The following is a 23,147-nucleotide window of genomic DNA, read 5'->3' on the forward strand; positions in this document are numbered from 1 at the left end:
TACACCATACAGTAAGACTGGCTACTCTACTGTAGATACCATACAGTAAGGCTGGCTACTCTACTGTAGTACACCATACAGTAAGACTGGCTACTCTACTGTAGATACCATACAGTAAGACTGGCTACTCTACTATAGTACACCATACAGTAAGGCTGGCTACTCTACTGTAGTACACCATACAGTAAGGCTGGCTACTCTACTATAATACACCATACAGTAAGACTGGCTACTCTACTATAGATACCATACAGTAAGGCTGGCTACTCTACTATAATACACCATACAGTAAGACTGGCTACTCTACTATGTTAATGTTGATACCATACTATGTTAATGGAGTAACTGGCTACTCTATGTTAATGTTGAGTAACACTGATCTATGTTAATGTTGAGTAACTCTAGGGGACTGATCTATGTTAATGTTGAGGGGACTGATCTATGTTAATGTTGAGTAACTAGGGGACTGATCTATGTTAATGTTGAGTAACTCTAGGGGGACTGATCTATGTTAATGTTGAGTAACTATAGGGGACTGATCTATGTTAATGTTGAGTAACTAGGGGACTGCTCTATGTTAATGTTGAGTAACTCTAGGGGACTGATCTATGTTAATGTTGAGTAACTAGGGGACTGATCTATGTTAATGTTGAGTAACTAGGGGACTGATCTATGTTAATGTTGAGTAACTAGGGGACTGATCTATGTTAATGTTGAGTAACTCTAGCGGGACTGATCTATGTTAATGTTGAGTAACTCTAGGGGGACTGATCTATGTTAATGTTGAGTAACTAGGGGACTGATCTATGTTAATGTTGAGTAACTAGGGGACTGATCTATGTTAATGTTGAGTAACTCTAGGGGACTGATCTATGTTAATGTTGAGTAACTCTAGGGGGACTGATCTATGTTAATGTTGAGTAACTCTAGGGGGACTGATCTATGTTAATGTTGAGTAACTAGGGGACTGATCTATGTTAATGTTGAGTAACTCTAGGGGGTAACTAGGGGACTGATCTATGTTAATGTTGAGTAACTCTAGGGGGACTGATCTATGTTAATGTTGAGTAACTAGGGGACTGATCTATGTTAATGTTGAGTAACTCTAGGGGGACTGATCTATGTTAATGTTGAGTAACTAGGGGACTGATCTATGTTAATGTTGAGTAACTCTAGGGGACTGATCTATGTTAATGTTGAGTAACTCTGAGTTAATGGGTAACTGGGGGACTGATCTATGTTAATGTTGAGTAACTCTAGGGGGACTGATCTATGTTAATGTTGAGTAACTAGGGGACTGATCTATGTTAATGTTGAGTAACTCTAGGGGACTGATCTATGTTAATGTTGAGTAACTCTAGGGGACTGATCTATGTTAATGTTGAGTAACTAGGGGACTGATCTATGTTAATGTTGAGTAACTCTAGGGGACTGATCTATGTTAATGTTGAGTAACTAGGGGACTGATCTATGTTAATGTTGAGTAACTCTAGGGGACTGATCTATGTTAATGTTGAGTAACTCTAGGGGACTGATCTATGTTAATGTTGAGTAACTCTAGGGGGACTGATCTATGTTAATGTTGAGTAACTATAGGGGACTGATCTATGTTAATGTTGAGTAACTAGGGGACTGATCTATGTTAATGTTGAGTAACTCTAGGGGGACTGATCTATGTTAATGTTGAGTAACTATAGGGGACTGATCTATGTTAATGTTGAGTAACTAGGGGACTGCTCTATGTTAATGTTGAGTAACTCTAGGGGACTGATCTATGTTAATGTTGAGTAACTATAGGGGACTGCTCTATGTTAATGTTGAGTAACTAGGGGACTGATCTATGTTAATGTTGAGTAACTAGGGGACTGCTCTATGTTAATGTTGAGTAACTATAGGGGACTGATCTATGTTAATGTTGAGTAACTAGGGGACTGATCTATGTTAATGTTGAGTAACTAGGGGACTGATCTATGTTAATGTTGAGTAACTAGGGGACTGATCTATGTTAATGTTGAGTAACTAGGGGACTGATCTATGTTAATGTTGAGTAACTAGGGGACTGATCTATGTTAATGTTGAGTAACTCTGATCTATGTTAATGTTGAGGGGGACTGATCTATGTTAATGTTGAGTAACTCTAGGGGACTGATCTATGTTAATGTTGAGTAACTAGGGGACTGATCTATGTTAATGTTGAGTAACTCTAGGGGACTGATCTATGTTATGTTGAGTAACTATCTATGTTAATGTTGAGTAACTCTAGGGGACTGATCTATGTTAATGTTGAGTAACTAGGGGACTGATCTATGTTAATGTTGAGTAACTCTAGGGGGGGACTGATCTATGTTAATGTTGAGTAACTCTAGGGGACTAGGGGACTGGGGACTCTATGTTAATGTTGAGTAACTAGGGGACTGATCTATGTTAATGTTGAGTAACTCTAGGGGACTGATCTATGTTAATGTTGAGTAACTATAGGGGACTGATCTATGTTAATGTTGAGTAACTAGGGGACTGATCTATGTTAATGTTGAGTAACTAGGGGACTGATCTATGTTAATGTTGAGTAACTAGGGGACTGATCTATGTTAATGTTGAGTAACTCTAGGGGACTGATCTATGTTAATGTTGAGTAACTCTAGGGGACTGATCTATGTTAATGTTGAGTAACTCTAGGGGGACTGATCTATGTTAATGTTGAGTAACTAGGGGACTGATCTATGTTAATGTTGAGTAACTCTAGGGGGACTGATCTATGTTAATGTTGAGTAACTCTAGGGGGACTGATCTATGTTAATGTTGAGTAACTCTAGGGGGACTGATCTATGTTAATGTTGAGTAACTAGGGGACTGATCTATGTTAATGTTGAGTAACTCTAGGGGGACTGATCTATGTTAATGTTGAGTAACTCTAGGGGACTGATCTATGTTAATGTTGAGTAACTAGGGGACTGATCTATGTTAATGTTGAGTAACTAGGGGACTGATCTATGTTAATGTTGAGTAACTAGGGGACTGATCTATGTTAATGTTGAGTAACTCTAGGGGGACTGATCTATGTTAATGTTGAGTAACTCTAGGGGACTGATCTATGTTAATGTTGAGTAACTCTATGTTAATGTTGAGGGGGACTGACTGATCTAGGGGACTGATCTATGTTAATGTTGAGTAACTAGGGGACTGATCTATGTTAATGTTGAGTAACTCTAGGGGTACTGATCTATGTTAATGTTGAGTAACTCTAGGGGACTGATCTATGTTAATGTTGAGTAACTCTAGGGGACTGATCTATGTTAATGTTGAGTAACTCTAGGGGGACTGATCTATGTTAATGTTGAGTAACTCTAGGGGTACTGGTTGAATAACAGAGTCCATAGATAACAGTCACCAGGCCACCAGATGGTGAGGAACTCCAGAGATTGATGTTCCTGAACCCCCTTTACTATGAGGAGGAGACAGAGAAGATGAGGCCACACTCTCACTGTCCTCTCTCTCTCACCGTCCTCTCTCTCTCACCGTCCTCTCTCTCTCACCGTCCTCTCTCTCTCACCGTCCTCTCTCTCTCACTGTCCTCTCTCTCTCACTGTCCTCTCTCTCTCACTGTCCTCTCTCTCTCACTGTCCTCTCTCTCTCACCGTCCTCTCTCTCTCACTGTCCTCTCTCTCTCACTGTCCTCTCTCTCTCACTGTCCTCTCTCTCTCACTGTCCTCTCTCTCTCACCGTCCTCTCTCACTGTCCTCTCTCTCACCAGGCCACTCACTGTCCTCTCTCTCACTGTCCTCTCTCTCTCTCTCTCTCTCACTGTCCTCTCTCTCACCGTCCTCTCTCTCACTGTCCTCCCTCTCACTCTCTCTCACTGTCCTCTCTCTCTCACTGTCCTCTCTCACCGTCCTCTCTCTCACTGTCCTCTCTCTCTCACTGTCCTCTCTCTCTCCCTCTCCACTCCTCTCCCCTCCTCTCTCACTGTCTCCTCTCTCACTGTCCTCTCTCTCTCTCTCTCTCTCTCCTCTCTCTCTCTCTCTCTCCTCTGTCTCTCTCCTCTCTCTCCTCTCTCTCTCTCCTCTCTCTCTCCTCTCCCCTCTCCCCTCTCTCCACTCCCCTCTCTCCTCTCTCTCCCGTATACCTTGTTCCCTGAGTCACACATCCATTACAGGAACATCACAAATCATGTTGATTAGGAGAATGACATCTCAAAGCCCTTTTAGTTTCCTTCTCTCATTTGTCCCTCTCAGGCCCCTGTAGCCTGATAGTGATTGGTGATTGAGAGAGAAGGGGTTCCTGTAGGGTAGAGCTGCACTATATCACACTAGTTACTGTTAATTCACTGTAAGGTTGCAAAATTCTTGTGACTTGCCCAATATTCCCTGGTTGGAAGATTCCCAGAATCAGCAGAGAATAAGCAGGAAATCTGTGAATATTCCAACTGGGATTTCTGGAAAGCCTGGGAATTAACTCTAGCTCATTGGGAAAATATGTGACTGTACTGAATCTCAAACTGAGCACTGGATCATTCCATATGCACGTTCACGAGTCAATCTCAAACTGAGCACTGGATCATTCCATATGCCCGTTCACGAGTCAATCTCAAACTGAGCACTGGATCATTCCATATGCCCGTTCACGAGTCAATCTCAAACTGAGCACTGGATCATTCCATATGCCCGTTCACGAGTCAATCTCAAACTGAGCACTGGATCATTCCATATGCTCGTTCACGAGTCAATCTGAAAAGCCAGGTGTCGAGCCATCGAGGGCTCCACTGCTCCCTTCGAGAAGCCTCTTCATCGTGTGCACCCTTCTTCCCTTGAATATTAGCATGTTACCTAGCAACAACAGTCACTTCTACACCGCCCTAAGAAATAGTCGGAATAATTTAAATCAGAATAATCTAATCTGTAATTTATTTTAGAAGTTTCATTTCGATATCTTGGTCGTGCGAGTTTCATGTATTTCATGAAAACTGCCCATTATTAACTAGCTAGCTAAACCTGAGCCAGTCACTTCCCCGTTATTAACTAGCTAGCTAAATCTGAGCCAGTCACTTCCCCATTATAAACTAGCTAGCTAAACCTGAGCCAGTCACTTCCCCATTATTAACTAGCTAGCTAAACCTGAGCCAGTCACTTCCCCATTATAAACTAGCTAGCTAAACCTGAGCCAGTCACTTCCCCGTTAATAACTAGCTAGCTAAACCTGAGCCAGTCACTTCCCCGTTATTAACTAGCTAGCTAAACCTGAGCCAGTCACTTCCCCGTTATTAACTAGCTAGCTAAACCTGAGCCAGTCACTTCCCCGTTATTAACTATCTAGCTAAACCTGAGCCAGTCACTTCCCCATTATTAACTATCTAGCTAAACCTGAGCCAGTCACTTCCCCATTATTAACTAGCTAGCTAAACCTGAGCCAGTCACTTCCCCATTATAAACTAGCTAGCTAAACCTGAGCCAGTCACTTCCCCATTATAAACTAGCTAGTTAAACCTGAGCCAGGCACTTGTCCATTATTAACTAGCTAGCTAAACCTGAGCCAGTCACTTCCCCATTATAAACTAGCTAGCTAAACCTGAGCCAGTCACTTCCCCATTATTAACTAGCTAGCTAAACCTGAGCCAGTCACTTCCCCATTATAAACTAGCTAGCTAAACCTGAGCCAGTCACTTCCCCGTTATTAACTAGCTAGCTAAACCTGAGCCAGTCACTTCCCCGTTATTAACTAGCTAGCTAAACCTGAGCCAGTCACTTCCCCGTTATTAACTAGCTAGCTAAACCTGAGCCAGTCACTTCCCCGTTATTAACTATCTAGCTAAACCTGAGCCAGTCACTTCCCCATTATTAACTATCTAGCTAAACCTGAGCCAGTCACTTCCCCATTATTAACTAGCTAGCTAAACCTGAGCCAGTCACTTCCCCATTATTAACTACCTAGCTAAACCTGAGCCAGTCACTTCCCCGTTATTAACTAGCTAGCTAAACCTGAGCCAGTCACTTCCCCATTATAAACTAGCTAGCTAAACCTGAGCCAGTCATTTCCCCATTATAAACTGACTGTAACATACTGCCTGGCTGTAGTCCATCATGGTGACTGTAACATACTGCCTGGCTGTAGTCCATCATGGTGACTGTAACATACTGCCTGGCTGTAGTCCATCGTGGTGATTGTAACATACTGCCTGGCTGTAGTCCATCGTGGTGACTGTAACATACTGCCTGGCTGTAGTCCATCGTGGTGACTGTAACATACTGCCTGGCTGTAGTCCATCGTGGTGACTGTAACATACTGCCTGGCTGTAGTCCATCGTGGTGACTGTAACATACTGCCTGGCTGTAGTCCATCGTGGTGACTGTAACATACTGCCTGGCTGTAGTCCATCGTGGTGACTGTAACATACTGCCTGGCTGTAGTCCATCGTGACTGTAACATACTGCCTGGCTGTAGTCCATCGTGGTGACTGTAACATACTGCCTGGCTGTAGTCCATCGTGGTGACTGTAACATACTGCCTGGCTGTAGTCCATCGTGGTGACTGTAACATACTGCCTGGCTGTAGTCCATCGTGGTGACTGTAACATACTGCCTGGCTGTAGTCCATCGTGGTGACTGTAACATACTGCCTGGCTGTAGTCCATCGTGGTGACTGTAACATACTGCCTGGCTGTAGTCCATCGTGGTGACTGTAACATACTGCCTGGCTGTAGTCCATCGTGGTGACTGTAACATACTGCCTGGCTGTAGTCCATCATGGTGACTGTAACATACTGCCTGGCTGTAGTCCATCATGGTGACTGTAACATACTGCCTGGCTGTAGTCCATCATGGTGACTGTAACATACTGCCTGGCTGTAGTCCATCATGGTGACTGTAACATACTGCCTGGCTGTAGTCCATCATGGTGACTGTAACATACTGCCTGGCTGTAGTCCATCATGGTGACTGTAACATACTGCCTGGCTGTAGTCCATCATGGTGACTGTAACATACTGCCTGGCTGTAGTCCATCATGGTGACTGTAACATACTGCCTGGCTGTAGTCCATCATGGTGACTGTAACATACTGCCTGGCTGTAGTCCATCGTGGTGACTGTAATGCCGGACAAGCCCCTCCCCCTAACCCGGGGGGCTCTGGGCCCAACTGTGCGCCGCTTCATGGGTGACACAGCCTGGGATCGAACCCGGGTCTTTGACCGCTGCGCCACTCGGGAGGCCTGCCTCATGGGTGACACGGCCTGGGATCGAACCCGGGTCTTTGACCACTGTGCCACTCGGGAGGCCTGCCTCATGGGTGCCACAGCCTGGGATCGAACCCGGGTCTTTGACCGCTGTGCCACTCGGGAGGCCTGCCTCATGGGTGCCACAGCCTGGGATCGAACCCGGGTCTTTGACCGCTGCGCCACTCGGGAGGCCTGCAGTCACTGCTTTACGAGGTGAAGCTGTTAACTGAAGGCTCACGATGACTGCCTCTTGAAAGGTGTAAAGTCAAATGTATCAGTAAGGTTCACCTCCAGCTGTTGAATGAGAGAGAGCAGGGTGAGAGAGAGAGAGAGAGAGAGAGAGAGAGAGAGAGCAGGGTGAGAGAGAGAGAGCAGGGTGAGAGAGAGAGAGAGAGAGAGAGAGCAGGGTGAGAGAGAGAGAGAGCAGGGTGAGAGAGAGAGAGAGAGAGAGAGCAGGGTGAGAGAGAGAGAGAGAGAGCAGGGTGAGAGAGAGAGAGAGAGAGAGCAGGGTGAGAGAGCAGGGTGAGAGAGAGAGAGAGCAGGGTGAGAGAGAGAGAGAGAGAGCAGGGTGAGCGAGAGAGAGCAGGGTGAGAGAGAGAGAGAGAGAGCAGGGTGAGAGAGAGAGAGAGAGAGCAGGGTGAGAGAGAGAGAGAGAGAGCAGGGTGAGCGAGAGAGAGCAGGGTGAGAGAGAGAGCAGGGTGAGAGAGAGAGAGAGAGAGAGAGAGCAGGGTGAGAGAGAGAGGTCTGGTCTATTTCCAGTCAAACGTGCCCAGGTCCTTTCCGAGCCCTGGTTGTGTTACCCTCGTGACGTGGTTGGTTCCCGCACCATTACCCCACCACCTGACTGCATCTTGGCGTGTCATGGTGTGACAGCCCTGCCCGGTCCACCCCTCTCATCACGACCCAGAGCCCCCCCCGCGACCCCCAGAACCAGGCATAACACCGGTCACAGCTAACAGCCAAAGGAACATCCAGTCGGTCAGCTAACCAGCCAGGCCTGTAGTGTTCAAGAACACCTGTTGAGCAGCGCAGGCAGCACGTAGCAGCCCAACGGCTCCAAGATACCTTCTAGTCATGAGCTCATTGGAAAAGTCATTAAGAGAGTCGGTACTGTAGCCCACGCTAGGCTAAAGCTGGCCTAATGTTTTGTTTTGCTACTTGGCTTGGAAATTAAACCAAACCTGTCAGGAGTCATATAGCTGACACAGAGCTTATTTATTTATAGACCTGAGAGAGGAGAGGATGGGGAGAGGAGAGTAAGGGAGGGGAGGAGAGTAGGGGGAGGGAGGGGAGATGAGTAGGGGAGGGGAAGAGAGAGAGAGAGAGAGAGGGAGGGGAGGGGATAGGAGAGAATGGGGAGAGGAGAGTAAGGGAGGGGAGGAGAGTAGGAGAGGGGAGGGAGGAGAGGGAGGGGGGGAGGGGAGGAGATGGAGGAGAGGGGAGGAGATGGAGGGGAGCGGAGAGGGGAGGTGGAGAGGGAGGGAAGGAGGGGAGCGGAAAGGAGTGGGAGGGGAGCGGAGAGGGGAGGGAAGCGGAGAGGGGAGGGAGGGGTGGTGGAGAGGGAGGGAGCAGAGGAGAAGAGAGTAGGGGAAGGGGAGTGGAGGTGAGGAGACTTGCTGCCATGAACCAATGTAGGTCTCAGTCAGGTCCAACAATGAGGAGATTCTGAAATGGATTAGTTTGACTCCTGGATGGGTTCTAACACACTGGACCTCTGGATGGGTCCTAACACCCTGGACTACTGGATGGGTCCTAACCCCCTGGACCTCTGGATGGGTCCTGGACTACTGGATGGGTCCTAACCCCCTGGACTTCTGGATGGGTCCTAACCCCCTGGACCTCTGGATGGGTCCTAACACACTGGACCTCTGGATGGGTCCTAACCCCCTGGACTTCTGGATGGGTCCTAACACCCTGGACTTCTGAATGGGTCCTAACACCCTGGACTTCTGGATGGGTCCTAACACCCTGGACCTCTGGATGGGTCCTAACACCCTGGACTTCTGGATGGGTCCTAACCCCCTGGACCTCTGGATGGGTCCTAACCCCCTGGACTTCTGGATGGGTCCTGGACTTCTGGATGGGTCCTGGACCTCTGGATGGGTCCTAACCTCCTGGACTTCTGGATGGGTCCTGGACTTCTGGATGGGTCCTGGACCTCTGGATGGGTCCTAACCCCCTGGACTTCTGGATGGGTCCTGGACTTCTGCATGGGTCCTAACCCCCTGGACTTCTGGATGGGTCCTGGACTTCTGGATGGGTCCTGGACTTCTGGATGGGTCCTGGACTTCTGGATGGGTCCTAACCTCCTGGACTTCTGGATGGGTCCTAACCTCCTGGACTTCTGGATGGGTCCTAACCCCCTGGACTTCTCGATGGGTCCTAACCTCCTGGACTTCTGGATGGGTCCTAATCCCCTGGTCTTCTCGATGGGTCCTGGACTTCTGGATGGGTCCTAACACCCTGGACTCCTGGATGGGTCCTAACCTCCTGGACTTCTGGATGGGTCCTAACCCCCTGGACTTCTCGATGGGTCCTAATCCCCTGGTCTTCTCGATGGGTCCTAACCTCCTGGACTTCTCCCTATACAACTGCTGTACTGGCTGACTGACCCCGTCCTCCTCTTAGGGTTCTTAGCCCTGCTCCCCTAACAAGCCAGACAGATATGCAGCCAGACAGATATGCAGCCAGCCAGACAGACAGGCAGCCAGCCAGGCAGGGCAAACAGACAGGGCAGGGCAGGCAGACAGGGCAAGGCAGGCAGGCAGCCCAGAAGTCCAGGACCCACGTTCAACATGAAGCCACGTTCATTCACGTTAGAAGCCTGCTAGAGTTAGCGGCAGGCCGGCGGGCGAGTGCTATCCACTGTCGTAGTACGGATGAGGCCTGACCTATAATGAAGCTGGCTAGCTATCCACCGTCGTAGTACGGATGAGGCCTGACCTGTAATGAAGCTGGCTAGCTATCCACCGTCGTAGTACGGATGAGGCCTGACCTGTAATGAAGCTGGCTAGCTACCCACTGTCGTAGTACGGATGAGGCCTGACCTGTAATGAAGCTGGCTAGCTATCCACCGTCGTAGTATGGATGAGGCCTGACCTGTAATGAAGCTGGCTAGCTATCCACTGTCGTAGTACGGATGAGGCCTGACCTGTAATGAAGCTGGCTAGCTATCCACTGTCGTAGTACGGATGAGGCCTGACCTGTAATGAAGCTGGCTAGCTATCCACCGTCGTAGTACGGATGAGGCCTTACCTGTAATGAAGCTGGCTAGCTATCCACTGTCGTAGTACGGATGAGGCCTGACCTGTAATGAAGCTGGCTAGCTATCCACTGTCGCAGTACGGATGAGGCCTGACCTGTAATGAAGCTGGCTAGCTATCCACCGTCGTAGTACGGATGAGGCCTGACCTGTAATGAAGCTGGCTAGCTATCCACTGTCGCAGTACGGATGAGGCCTGACCTGTAATGAAGCTGGCTAGCTATCCACTGTCGCAGTACGGATGAGGCCTGACCTGTAATGAAGCTGGCTAGCTATCCACCGTCGTAGTACGGATGAGGCCTGACCTGTATAATGAAGCTGGCTAGCTATCCACCGTCGTAGTACGGATGAGGCCTGACCTGTATAATGAAGCTGGCTAGCTATCCACCGTCGTAGTACGGATGAGGCCTGACCTGTAATGAAGCTGGCTAGCTATCCACTGTCGTAGTACGGATGAGGCCTGACCTGTATAATGAAGCTGGCTAGCTATCCACCGTCGTAGTACGGATGAGGCCTGACCTGTATAATGAAGCTGGCTAGCTATCCACCGTCGTAGTACGGATGAGGCCTGACCTGTATAATGAAGCTGGCTAGCTATCCACCGTCGTAGTACGGATGAGGCCTGACCTGTAATGAAGCTGGCTAGCTATCCACTGTCGTAGTACGGATGAGGCCTGACCTGTAATGAAGCTGGCTAGCTATCCACTGTCGCAGTACGGATGAGGCCTGACCTGTAATGAAGCTGGCTAGCTATCCACTGTCGTAGTACGGATGAGGCCTGACCTGTAATGAAGCTGGCTAGCTATCCACTGTCGTAGTACGGATGAGGCCTGACCTGTAATGAAGCTGGCTAGCTATCCACCGTCGTAGTACGGATGAGGCCTGACCTGTAATGAAGCTGGCTAGCTATCCACTGTCGTAGTACGGATGAGGCCTGACCTGTAATGAAGCTGGCTAGCTATACACCGTCGTAGTACGGATGAGGCCTGACCTGTAATGAAGCTGGCTAGCTATACACCGTCGTAGTACGGATGAGGCCTGCCCTGTAATGAAGCTGGCTAGCTATCCACCGTCGTAGTACGGATGAGGCCTGCCCTGTAATGAAGCTGGCTAGCTATCCACTGTCGTAGTACGGATGAGGCCTGACCTGTAATGAAGCTGGCTAGCTATCCACCGTCGTAGTACGGATGAGGCCTGACCTGTATAATGAAGCTGGCTAGCTATACATCGTCGTAGTACGGATGAGGCCTGACCTGTATAATGAAGCTGGCTAGCTATCCACCGTCGTAGTACGGATGAGGCCTGACCTGTAATGAAGCTGGCTAGCTATCCACTGTCGTAGTACGGATGAGGCCTGACCTGTAATGAAGCTGGCTAGCTATCCACTGTCGTAGTACGGATGAGGCCTGACCTGTAATGAAGCTGGCTAGCTATCCACCGTCGCAGTACGGATGAGGCCTGACCTGTATAATGAAGCTGGCTAGCTATCCACCGTCGTAGTACGGATGAGGCCTGACCTGTAATGAAGCTGGCTAGCTATCCACCGTCGCAGTACGGATGAGGCCTGACCTGTATAATGAAGCTGGCTAGCTATCCACCGTCGTAGTACGGATGAGGCCTGACCTGTAATGAAGCTGGCTAGCTATCCACCGTCGTAGTACGGATGAGGCCTGACCTGTAATGAAGCTGGCTAGCTATCCACCGTCGTAGTACGGATGAGGCCTGACCTGTAATGAAGCTGGCTAGCTATCCACTGTCGTAGTACGGATGAGGCCTGACCTGTATAATGAAGCTGGCTAGCTATCCACTGTCGCAGTACGGATGAGGCCTGACCTGTAATGAAGCTGGCTAGCTTTATGAAACCGGTAGCATGTGCCTCTGGTCTCCAGGACCAGGGTTTATCCATCTAATGCATCTTCACTGTACTACAGAACATGTAGGAGTTTTTATATAAATTACACCCTTTTACTAATGTGCCCTGGTCTAAAGTAGTGTACTATATAGGGAATAGGGTTCTGATCTTTAGTAGTGCACTATATAGGGAATAGGGTGCCATTTGGGATACATATTGTATATATACAACCCTGCTCTGGTGCAGAGAAGTCACTTACAGTTGCGGGACCCCGTCCAGCAGCCCACACAGCCCAGCCCTATTACCCTACCACAGTGTGGTCTACAGCAGGCTAGGAGATCTACCCACAGGCATGAGGTTATGGGTCCTCTGGGAGGGAGGGGAGGAGGGAGGGAGGGGGAGGGAGGGAGGGAGGGATGGAGGGAGGGAGGGGGAGGAGGGAGGGAGGGGAGGAGAGAGGGGAGAGGGAGGGAGAGATGGAGGGAGGGAGGGGAGGAGGGAGGGAGGGAGGGGAGGGAGGGAGGGGAGGGAGGGAGGGAGAGAGAGAGAGGAGAGAGAGAGAGAGAGAGAGAGAGAGAGAGAGAGAGGATGGATGGATGGATGGATGGATGGATGGATAGATAGATAGAGGGGAGAGGGGGAGAGGAAGAGAGGACAGTGAGAGGGAAGGGACAGTGAGAGTGTGGCCTCATCTTCTCTGTGTCCTCATAGTAAAGGGGGTTCAGGAACTCATTGCTGTTATCTATGGACTCTGTTATTCAACCAGTTCTCCTAGAGTTACTCACCATTAACATAGATCAGTCCCCTAGAGTTACTCAACATTAACATAGATCAGTCCCCTAGAGTTACTCACCATTAACATAGATCAGTCCCCTAGAGTTACTCAACATTAACATAGATCAGTCCCCTAGTTACTCAACATTAACATAGATCAGTCCCCCTAGAGTTACTCAACATTAACATAGATCAGTCCCCTAGAGTTACTCAACATTAACATAGATCAGTCCCCTAGAGTTACTCAACATTAACATAGATCAGTCCCCTAGTTACTCAACATTAACATAGATCAGTCCCCCACCCTAGTTACTCAACATTAACATAGATCAGTCCCCTAGTTACTCAACATTAACATAGATCAGTCCCCCTATAGTTACTCAACATTAACATAGATCAGTCCCCTAGAGTTACTCAACATTAACATAGATCAGTCCCCTAGTTACTCAACATTAACATAGATCAGTCCCCCTAGAGTTACTCAACATTAACATAGATCAGTCCCCTAGAGTTACTCAACATTAACATAGATCAGTCCCCTAGTTACTCAACATTAACATAGATCAGTCCCCTAGTTACTCAACATTAACATAGATCAGTCCCCTAGTTACTCAACATTAACATAGATCAGTCCCCTAGTTACTCCCCATTAACAGTAGATCAGTCCCCTGAGTTACCCCCCACCCTAGATCTGTCCCCTAGAGTTACTCAACATTAACAGTAGATCAGTCCCCCCACCCTCAGTTACTCAACATTAACATAGATCAGTCCCCCTCCCTCAGTCTGATCACTTACCCCCCACCCTCAGATCATCCCCTAGAGTTACCCCCACCCTCATAGATCAGTCCCCCCACCCTCAGAGTTCCCCTCCCCCACCCTCAGTCTGATACACCGTTACCCCCCACCCTCAGTCTGATACACCGTTACCCCCCCTCAGGCCCTCAGTCTGATACACCGTTACCCCCCACCCTCAGTCTGATACACCGTTACCCCCCACCCTCAGTCTGATACACCATTACCCCCCACCCTCAGTCTGATACACCGTTACCCCCCACCCTCAGTCTGATACACCGTTACCCCCCACCCTCAGTCTGATACACTGTTACCCCCCACCCTCAGTCTGATACACTGTTACCCCCCTCGTCTGACCCCTCAGTCTGATACACTGTTACCCCCCACCCCTCAGGCTGATACACTGTTACCCCCCACCCTCAGGCTGATACACTGTTACCCCCCCCTCAGTCTGATACACTGTTACCCCCTCCTCAGTCTGATACACCGTTACCCCCCACCCTCAGGCTGATACACCGTTACCCCCTCCCCTCAGTCTGATACACCGTTACCCCCACCCTCAGTCTGATACACCTGAAACAGGAATAACCCCCCCCCCTCAGTCTGATGTTCATAGTTACCCCCCACCCTCAGTCTGATACACCGTTAATCCCCACCCTCAGTCTGATACACCATCCCCTGGCATTACCCACCCTCAGTCTGATACACTGTTAAACCCCACCCTCAGTCTGATACACTGGCTTTGTGGGACCCTTTGAACACATGGCCCTCAGTCTGAACATACACTATGGTTACCCTCAGAGGCTCAACCACTGTGTCCTCAGTCTGAGATACACCCCCCCACACCCCTCAGTCTGATAACACCGTTACCCCCTAGATGAGATATACACCCTCAGTCTGATACATGAGATAAACACTGTGTCCTCACCCTCAGTCTGATACACTGTTACCCCCTCCCTCAGTCTGATACACCTGGGACTAGATAGATATACACCCTCCTCAGTCTGATACACCGATGAGATATACACTCCTCAGTCTGATACACCGTTACCCCCCAGTCTGATACACACTGTGTCCCCCCCACAACATGGTTACCCTCAGTCTGATGAGATATCCCCCCTCACCATGGTTACTCCCTAGATGAGATATACACTGTGTCCTCAGGGCTGAAACAGGAATAACCGGACAGCGCCAAAGCCCCTCGGAACTCCCCAGGCTCATCAGATGTTCCGCGGTGTTCTCTTCATCGTTGTTTCCCGAGACATTCCACGGCACGCCAGAGCCCTCTCCCTAATCCCCACGGCATGCTAGTCATTATCAATACCATCCCCTGGCATTACCTCAGCCACATATTGTTGCTAAAGATTATTAGTTAAGAATAAACTAAACCTCCTGAAAGTCTTGAGTTTCATAGAGATTTATCAAGAGGAAATGTTATTCTTGGCTTTGTGGGACACACTTTGAACACATGGCTACCTCAAAGGCTGAACATAGGAACATGGTTACTACCTGGGACTAGATGAGATATACACTGTGTCCTCAGAGGCTGAACATGGTTACTACCTGGGACTAGATGAGATATACACTGTGTCCTCAGAGGCTCAACATGGTTACGACCTGGGACTAGATGAGATATACACTGTGTCCTCAAAGGCTGAACAAGGGAACATGGTTACGACCTGGGACTAGATGAGATATACACTGTGTCCTCAGAGGCTGAACATGGTTACTACCTGGGACTAGATGAGATATACACTGTGTCCTCAGAGGCTCAACATGGTTACGACCTGGGACTAGATGAGATATACACTGTGTCCTCAAAGGCTGAACAAGGGAACATGGTTACGACCTGGGACTAGATGAGATATACACTGTGTCCTCAGAGGCTGAACATGGTTACTACCTGGGACTAGATGAGATATACACTGTGTCCTCAAAGGCTGAACAAGGGAACATGGTTACGACCTGGGACTAGATGAGATATACACTGTGTCCTCAGAGGCTGAACATGGTTACAACCTGGGACTAGATGAGATATACACTGTGTCCTCAGAGGCTGAACATGATTACTACCTGGCAGTAGATAGGGGCTGAACACACATGGTTACTACCTGGGACTAGGAACATGGTTCCTCAAAGGCTGGCAGTAGGAACATGGTTACTACACCTGGCAGTAGGAACATGGATTACACTGTGTCCTCAAAGGCACAGGAACATGGTTACCTGAACACACCTGGTCCTCAAAGGCAGTAGGAACATGGTTACTACCTGGGACAGTAGGAACATGAACATTACCACCTGGCACTGTGTCCTCAAAGGCTGAACATGGTTACCACCTGGGACTAGTAGGAACACTGTGTCCTCAAAGGCTGAACAGGAACATGGTTACAGTAGGAACATGGTTACTACCTGGCAGTAGGAACATGGTTACTACCTGGCTAGTAGGAACATGGTTACTCCTGGCAGTAGGAACATGGTTACTACCTGGGACAGTAGGAACATGATTACCAACATGGTTACTACCTGGGACTAGATAGGAACATGGTTACTGACCTGGCAGTAGGAACATGGTTACCACCTGGCAGTAGGAACATGGTTACCACCTGGCAGTAGGAACATGGTTACTACCTGGCAGTAGGAACATGGTTACTACCTGGCAGTAGGAACATGGTTACCACCTGGCAGTAGGAACATGGTTACTACCTGGCAGTAGGAACATGGTTACTACCTGGCAGTAGGAACATGGTTACCACCTGGCAGTAGGAACATGGTTACCACCTGGCAGTAGGAACATGGTTACCACCTGGCAGTAGGAACATGGTTACCACCTGGCAGTAGGAACATGGTTACCACCTGGCAGTAGGAACATGGTTACTACCTGGCAGTAGGAACATGGTTACCACCTGGCAGTAGGAACATGGTTACCTGATTCACAACCTTACTAGGTCTGTTCTGTATGTGTTGTCTGTAGGTGCTGTGTTCCTGGTCAGCGTCCAGGGCATTGTGGGTAACCTGCTGTTCTGTATGTGTTGTCTGTAGGTGCTGTGTTCCTGGTCAGCGTCCAGGGCATTGTGGGTAACCTGCTGTTCTGTATGTGTTGTCTGTAGGTGCTGTGTCCCTGGTCAGCGTCCAGGGCATTGCTGTGAACCTGGATCCAGTCTTCAGTACATGGATCCTCCACCAGCCTCAGAAGAGGAGTAGCAGGCAACAGGTAGAACACACACACACACACACACACACACCGTTGGACATTCTGTACCATGAGCTATTTACACAGGACAGACATTCTACACAGGACAGACATTCTACACAGGACAGACATTCTACACAGGACAGACATTCTACACAGGACAGACATTCTACACAGGACAGACATTCTACACAGGACAGACATTCTGTTATAGAGGACAGACAGAGAGTGATGGTTGGACATTACACAGGTTCAGCCTTATAGAGGACAGATAGAGAGGCTGGTTGGACATTACACAGGTTCAGCCTTATAGAGGACAGATAGAGAGGATGGTTGGACATTACACAGGTTCAGCCTTATAGAGGACAGATAGAGAGGCTGGTTGGACATTACACAGGTTCAACCTTATAGAGGACAGATAGAGAGACTGGTTGGACATTACACAGGTTCAGCCTTATAGAGGACAGATAGAGAGGCTGGTTGGACATTATACAGGTTCAGCCTTATAGAGGACCGATAGAGAGACTGGTTGGACATTATACAGGTTCAGCCTTATAGAGGACAGACAGAGAGGCTGGTTGGACATTACACAGGTTCAGCCTTATAGAGGACAGACAGAGAGACTGGTTGGACGTTACACAGGCTGGTTGGACATTACACAGGTTCATCCTTATAGAGGACAGATAGAGAGACTGGTTGGACATTACACAGGTTCAGCCTTATAGAGGACAGATAGAGAGACTGGTTGGACATTACACAGGTTCAGCCTTATAGAGGACAGATAGAGAGGCTGGTTGGACATTACACAGGTTCAGCCTTATAGAGGACAGATAGAGAGGCTGGTTAGATAGAGGACAGATAGAGAGGCTGGTTGGACATTACACAGGTTCAGCCTTATAGAGGACAGATAGAGAGGCTGGTTGGACATTACACAGGTTCAGCCTTATAGAGGACAGATAGAGAGGCTGGTTGGACATTACACAGGTTCAGCCTTATAGAGGACAGATAGAGAGGCTGGTTAGATAGAGGACAGATAGAGAGGCTGGTTGGACATTACACAGGTTCAGCCTTATAGAGGACAGATAGAGAGGCTGGTTGGACATTACACAGGTTCAGCCTTATAGAGGACAGATAGAGAGGCTGGTTGGACATTACACAGGTTCAGCCTTATAGAGGACAGATAGAGAGGCTGGTTAGATAGAGGACAGATAGAGAGGCTGGTTGGACATTACACAGGTTCAGCCTTATAGAGGACAGCCTTGGTTGGACATTATAGAGGACAGATAGAGAGGCTGGTTAGATAGAGGACAGATAGAGAGGCTGGTTGGACATTACACAGGTTCAGCCTTATAGAGGACAGATAGAGAGGCTGGTTAGATAGAGGACAGATAGAGAGGCTGGTTGGACATTACACAGGTTCAGCCTTATAGAGGACAGATAGAGAGGCTGGTTAGATAGAGGACAGATAGAGAGGCTGGTTGGACAGCCTTATAGAGGACAGATAGAGAGGCTGGTTAGATAGAGGACAGATAGAGAGGCTGGTTGGACATTACACAGGTTCAGCCTTATAGAGGACAGATAGAGAGGCTGGTTGGACATTACACAGGTTCAGCCTTATAGAGGACAGATAGAGAGGCTGGTTGGACATTACACACAGATAGAGATAGAGCTGGTTAGATGGGACAGACATTACACAGGTTCAGCCTTATAGAGGACAGATAGAGAGGCTGGTTGGACATTACACAGGTTCAGCCTTATAGAGGACAGATAGAGAGGCTGGTTAGATAGAGGACAGATAGAGAGGCTGGTTGGACATTACACAGGTTCAGCCTTATAGAGGACATGGATCTAAATGTATCTTTGGGAAACATGTATTTGTTCAGTGAACTCGTCTGGTCCGTACCTCCCACAGGGGAGAGAGAAGGAAGCACATGTTAGTGATTGACTCAGTGCCAGGGTGAATGAGACCTGTTCCTCATCTAACCTAGCTGACACACACACACACACACACTCCTGGCTGTCAGGGTTAGAGTGTGAAGGCTGGGTGTGCAGGATTAGCTGAGGCCTTCAGCTGAAGGACAGAGGAGAAGGACGAGGCTTAGTGTTTGGGGTCAGGAGGGAGAGAGACGGATAGGAATGTTCCCTGGAACGTTCTAGAATACTGGAGCGTTGCAGAATACTGGAGCGTTCTAGAATACTGGAGCGTTGCAGAATACTGGAGCGATCTAGAATACTGGAGCATTCTAGAATACTGGAGCGTTGCAGAATACTGGAGCGTTGCAGAATACTGGAGCGTTGCAGAATACTGGAGCGTTCTAGAATACTGGAGCGTTCTAGAATACTGGAGCGTTCTAGAATACTGGAGCGTTGCAGAATACTGGAGCGTTCTAGAATACTGGAGCGTTGCAGAATACTGGAGCGTTGCAGAATACTGGAGCGTTGCAGAATACTGGAGCGTTCTATAATACTGGAGCGTTGCAGAATACTGGAGCGTTCTAGAATACTGGAGCGTTGCAGAATACTGGAGCGTTCTAGAATACTGGAGCGTTGCAGAATACTGGAGCGTTGCAGAATACTGGAGCGTTGCAGAATACTGGAGCGTTCTAGAATACTGGAGCGTTGCAGAATACTGGAGCGTTTCAGAATACTGGAGCGTTGCAGAATACTGGAGCGTTGCAGAATACTGGAGCGTTCTAGAATACTGGAGCGTTGCAGAATACTGGAGCGTTGCAGAATACTGGAGCGTTGCAGAATACTGGAGCGTTCTAGAATACTGGAGCGTTGCAGAATACTGGAGCGTTGCAGAATACTGGAGCGTTCTAGAATACTGGAGCGTTGCAGAATACTGGAGCGTTGCAGAATACTGGAGCGTTCTAGAATACTGGAGCGTTGCAGACAGGGAGGTTGAGGACCTCTTTGTGTAAAGCAGAAAGTAGCTGACATGATGTGACTCCTCAGGAAAGCCTGAGAAATATAATAATATATTCAGGAAGTGATATATCCATGTGGTGATATATCCAGGTGGTGATATATCCAGGTGGTGATATATCCAGGTGGTGATATATCCAGGTGGTGATATATCCAGGTAGTGATATATCCAGGTGGTGATATATCCAGGTGGTGATATATTCAGGTGGTGATATATTCAGGTGGTGATATATCCAGGTGGTGATATATCCAGGTGGTGATATATCCAGGTGGTGATATATCCAGGTGGTGATATATTCAGGTGGTGATATATCCAGGTGGTGATATATCCAGGTGGTGATATATTCAGGAGGTGATATATTCAGGTGGTGATATATTCAGGAAGTGATATATTCAGGAAGTGATATATTCAGGAGGTGATATATTCAGGTGGTGATATATTCAGGTGGTGATATATCCAGGTGGTGATATATCCAGGTGGTGATATATCCAGGTGGTGATATATCCAGGTGGTGATATATCCAGGTGGTGATATATTCAGGAGGTGATATATCCAGGTGGTGATATATCCAGGTGGTGATATATTCAGGTGGTGATATATTCAGGTGGTGATATATTCAGGTGGTGATATATCCAGGTGGTGATATATCCAGGTGGTGATATATTCAGGTGGTGATATATCCAGGTGGTGATATATCCAGGAGGTGGTGGTGATATATCCAGGTGGTGATATATTCAGGTGGTGATATATCCAGGTGGTGATATATCCAGGTGGTGGTGGAGATATATCCAGGTTGTGATATATCCAGGTGGTGATATATTCAGGTGGTGATATATTCAGGTGGTGATATATCCAGGTGGTGATATATCCAGGTGGTGGTGGAGATATATCCAGGTGGTGATATATCCAGGTGGTGGTGGTGATATATCCAGGTGGTGATATATTCAGGTGGTGATATATTCAGGTGGTGATATATCCAGGTGGTGGTATATTAAGGTGGTGATATATTCAGGAAGTGATATATTCAGGTGGTGATATATTCAGGAAGTGATATATTCAGGAAGTGATATATTCAGGAAGTGATATATTCAGGAGGTGATATATTCAGGTGGTGATATATCCAGGTGGTGATATATTAAGGTGGTGATATATTCAGGAAGTGATATATTCAGGTGGTGATATATTCAGGAAGTGATATATTCAGGAAGTGATATATTCAGGAAGTGATATATTCAGGTGGTGATATATTCAGGGGGTGATATATCCAGGTGGTGATATATCCAGGTGGTGATATATTCAGGAGGTGATATATTCAGGTGGTGATATATTCAGGTGGTGATATATCCAGGTGGTGATATATCCAGGTGGTGATATATCCAGGTGGTGATATATTCAGGAAGTGATATATTCAGGTGGTGATATATTCAGGTGGTGATATATTCAGGTGGTGATATATTCAGGTGGTGATATATTCAGGTGGTGATATATTCAGGTGGTGATATATTCAGGTGGTGATATATTCAGGTATATTCAGGTGGTGATATATTCAGGTGGTGATATATTCAGGTGGTGATATATCCAGGTGGTGATATATTCAGGTGGTGATATATTCAGGTGGTGATATATTCGGGAAGTGATATATTCAGGAAGTGATATATTCAGGTGGTGATATATTCAGGTGGTGATATATCCAGGTGGTGATATATTCAGGTGGTGATATATTCAGGTGGTGATATATCCAGGTGGTGATATATTCAGGAAGTGATATATTCAGGAAGTGATATATTCAGGAAGTGATATATTCAGGTGGTGATATATTCAGGAAGTGATATATTCAGGTGGTGATATATTCAGGTGGTGATATATTCAGGTGGTGATATATTCAGGTAGTGATATATTCAGGTGGTGATATATCCAGGTGGTGATATATTCAGGAAGTGATATATTCAGGAAGTGATATATTCAGGTGGTGATATATTCAGGTGGTGATATATTCAGGTGGTGATATATTCAGGAAGTGATATATTCAGGTGGTGATATATTTAGGTGGTGATATATTCAGGAGGTGATATATTCAGGAAGTGATATATTCAGGAAGTGATATATTCAGGAAGTCATATATTCAGGTAGTGATATATTCAGGTGGTGATATCCAGGAGGTGATATATTTAGGTGGTGATATATTCAGGAAGTGATATATTCAGGAAGTGATATATTCAGGAAGTCATATATTCAGGTGGTGATATATGTAGGTGGTGATATATTCAGGAAGTGATATATTCAGGCGGTGATATATTCAGGAAGTGATATATTCAGGAAGTGATATATTCAGGTGGTGATATATTCAGGTGGTGGTATATTCAGGTGGTGATATATTCAGGAAGTGATATATTCAGGAAGTGATATATTCAGGAAGTGATATATTCAGGTGGTGATATATTCAGGAAGTGATATATTCAGGTGGTGATATATTCAGGAAGTGATATATTCAGGAAGTGATATATTCAGGTGGTGATATATTCAGGTGGTGATATATCCAGGTGGTGATATATCCAGGTGGTGGTGGTGATATATCCAGGTGGTGATATATCCAGGTGGTGATATATTCAGGTGGTGATATATCCAGGTGGTGATATATCCAGGTGGTGGTGGTGATATATCCAGGTGGTGGTGGTGATATATCCAGGTGGTGATATATTCAGGTGGTGATATATCCAGGTGGTGATATATCCAGGTGGTGGTGGTGATATATCCAGGTGGTGATATATCAGGTGGTGATATATTAAGGAAGTGATATATCCAGGTGGTGATATATCCAGGTGGTGATATATTCAGGTGGTGATATATCCAGGTGGTGATATATTCAGGTGGTGATATATTCAGGTGGTGATATATCCAGGTGGTGATATATCCAGGTGGTGATATATTCAGGTGGTGATATATCCAGGTGGTGATATATCCAGGTGGTGATATATCCAGGTGGTGATATATCCAGGTGGTGATATATTCAGGAAGTCATATATTCAGGTGGTGATATATTTAGGTGGTGATATATTCAGGAAGTGATATATTCAGGCGGTGATATATTCAGGAAGTGATATATTCAGGAAGTCATATATTCAGGTGGTGATATATTTAGGT

The 23,147-nt window shown here is 47.2% G+C and overlaps 1 protein-coding gene across 1 annotated transcript in view; it reads left to right on the forward strand.

Annotated features, from left to right (window-relative positions):
* LOC135574943 (intermembrane lipid transfer protein VPS13B-like) overlaps window positions 1-23,147 on the forward strand; it is a 415,456-nt gene that overhangs the window by 281,661 nt on the left and 110,648 nt on the right. Inside the window, 1 exon segment of the mRNA XM_065027065.1 lies at window positions 16,995-17,098. Within this exon segment, the coding sequence (XP_064883137.1) occupies window positions 16,995-17,098 (104 nt within the window).

Source organism: Oncorhynchus nerka, linkage group LG14 (assembly GCF_034236695.1).
Source record: "Oncorhynchus nerka isolate Pitt River linkage group LG14, Oner_Uvic_2.0, whole genome shotgun sequence".
NCBI lineage: Eukaryota > Metazoa > Chordata > Actinopteri > Salmoniformes > Salmonidae > Oncorhynchus > Oncorhynchus nerka.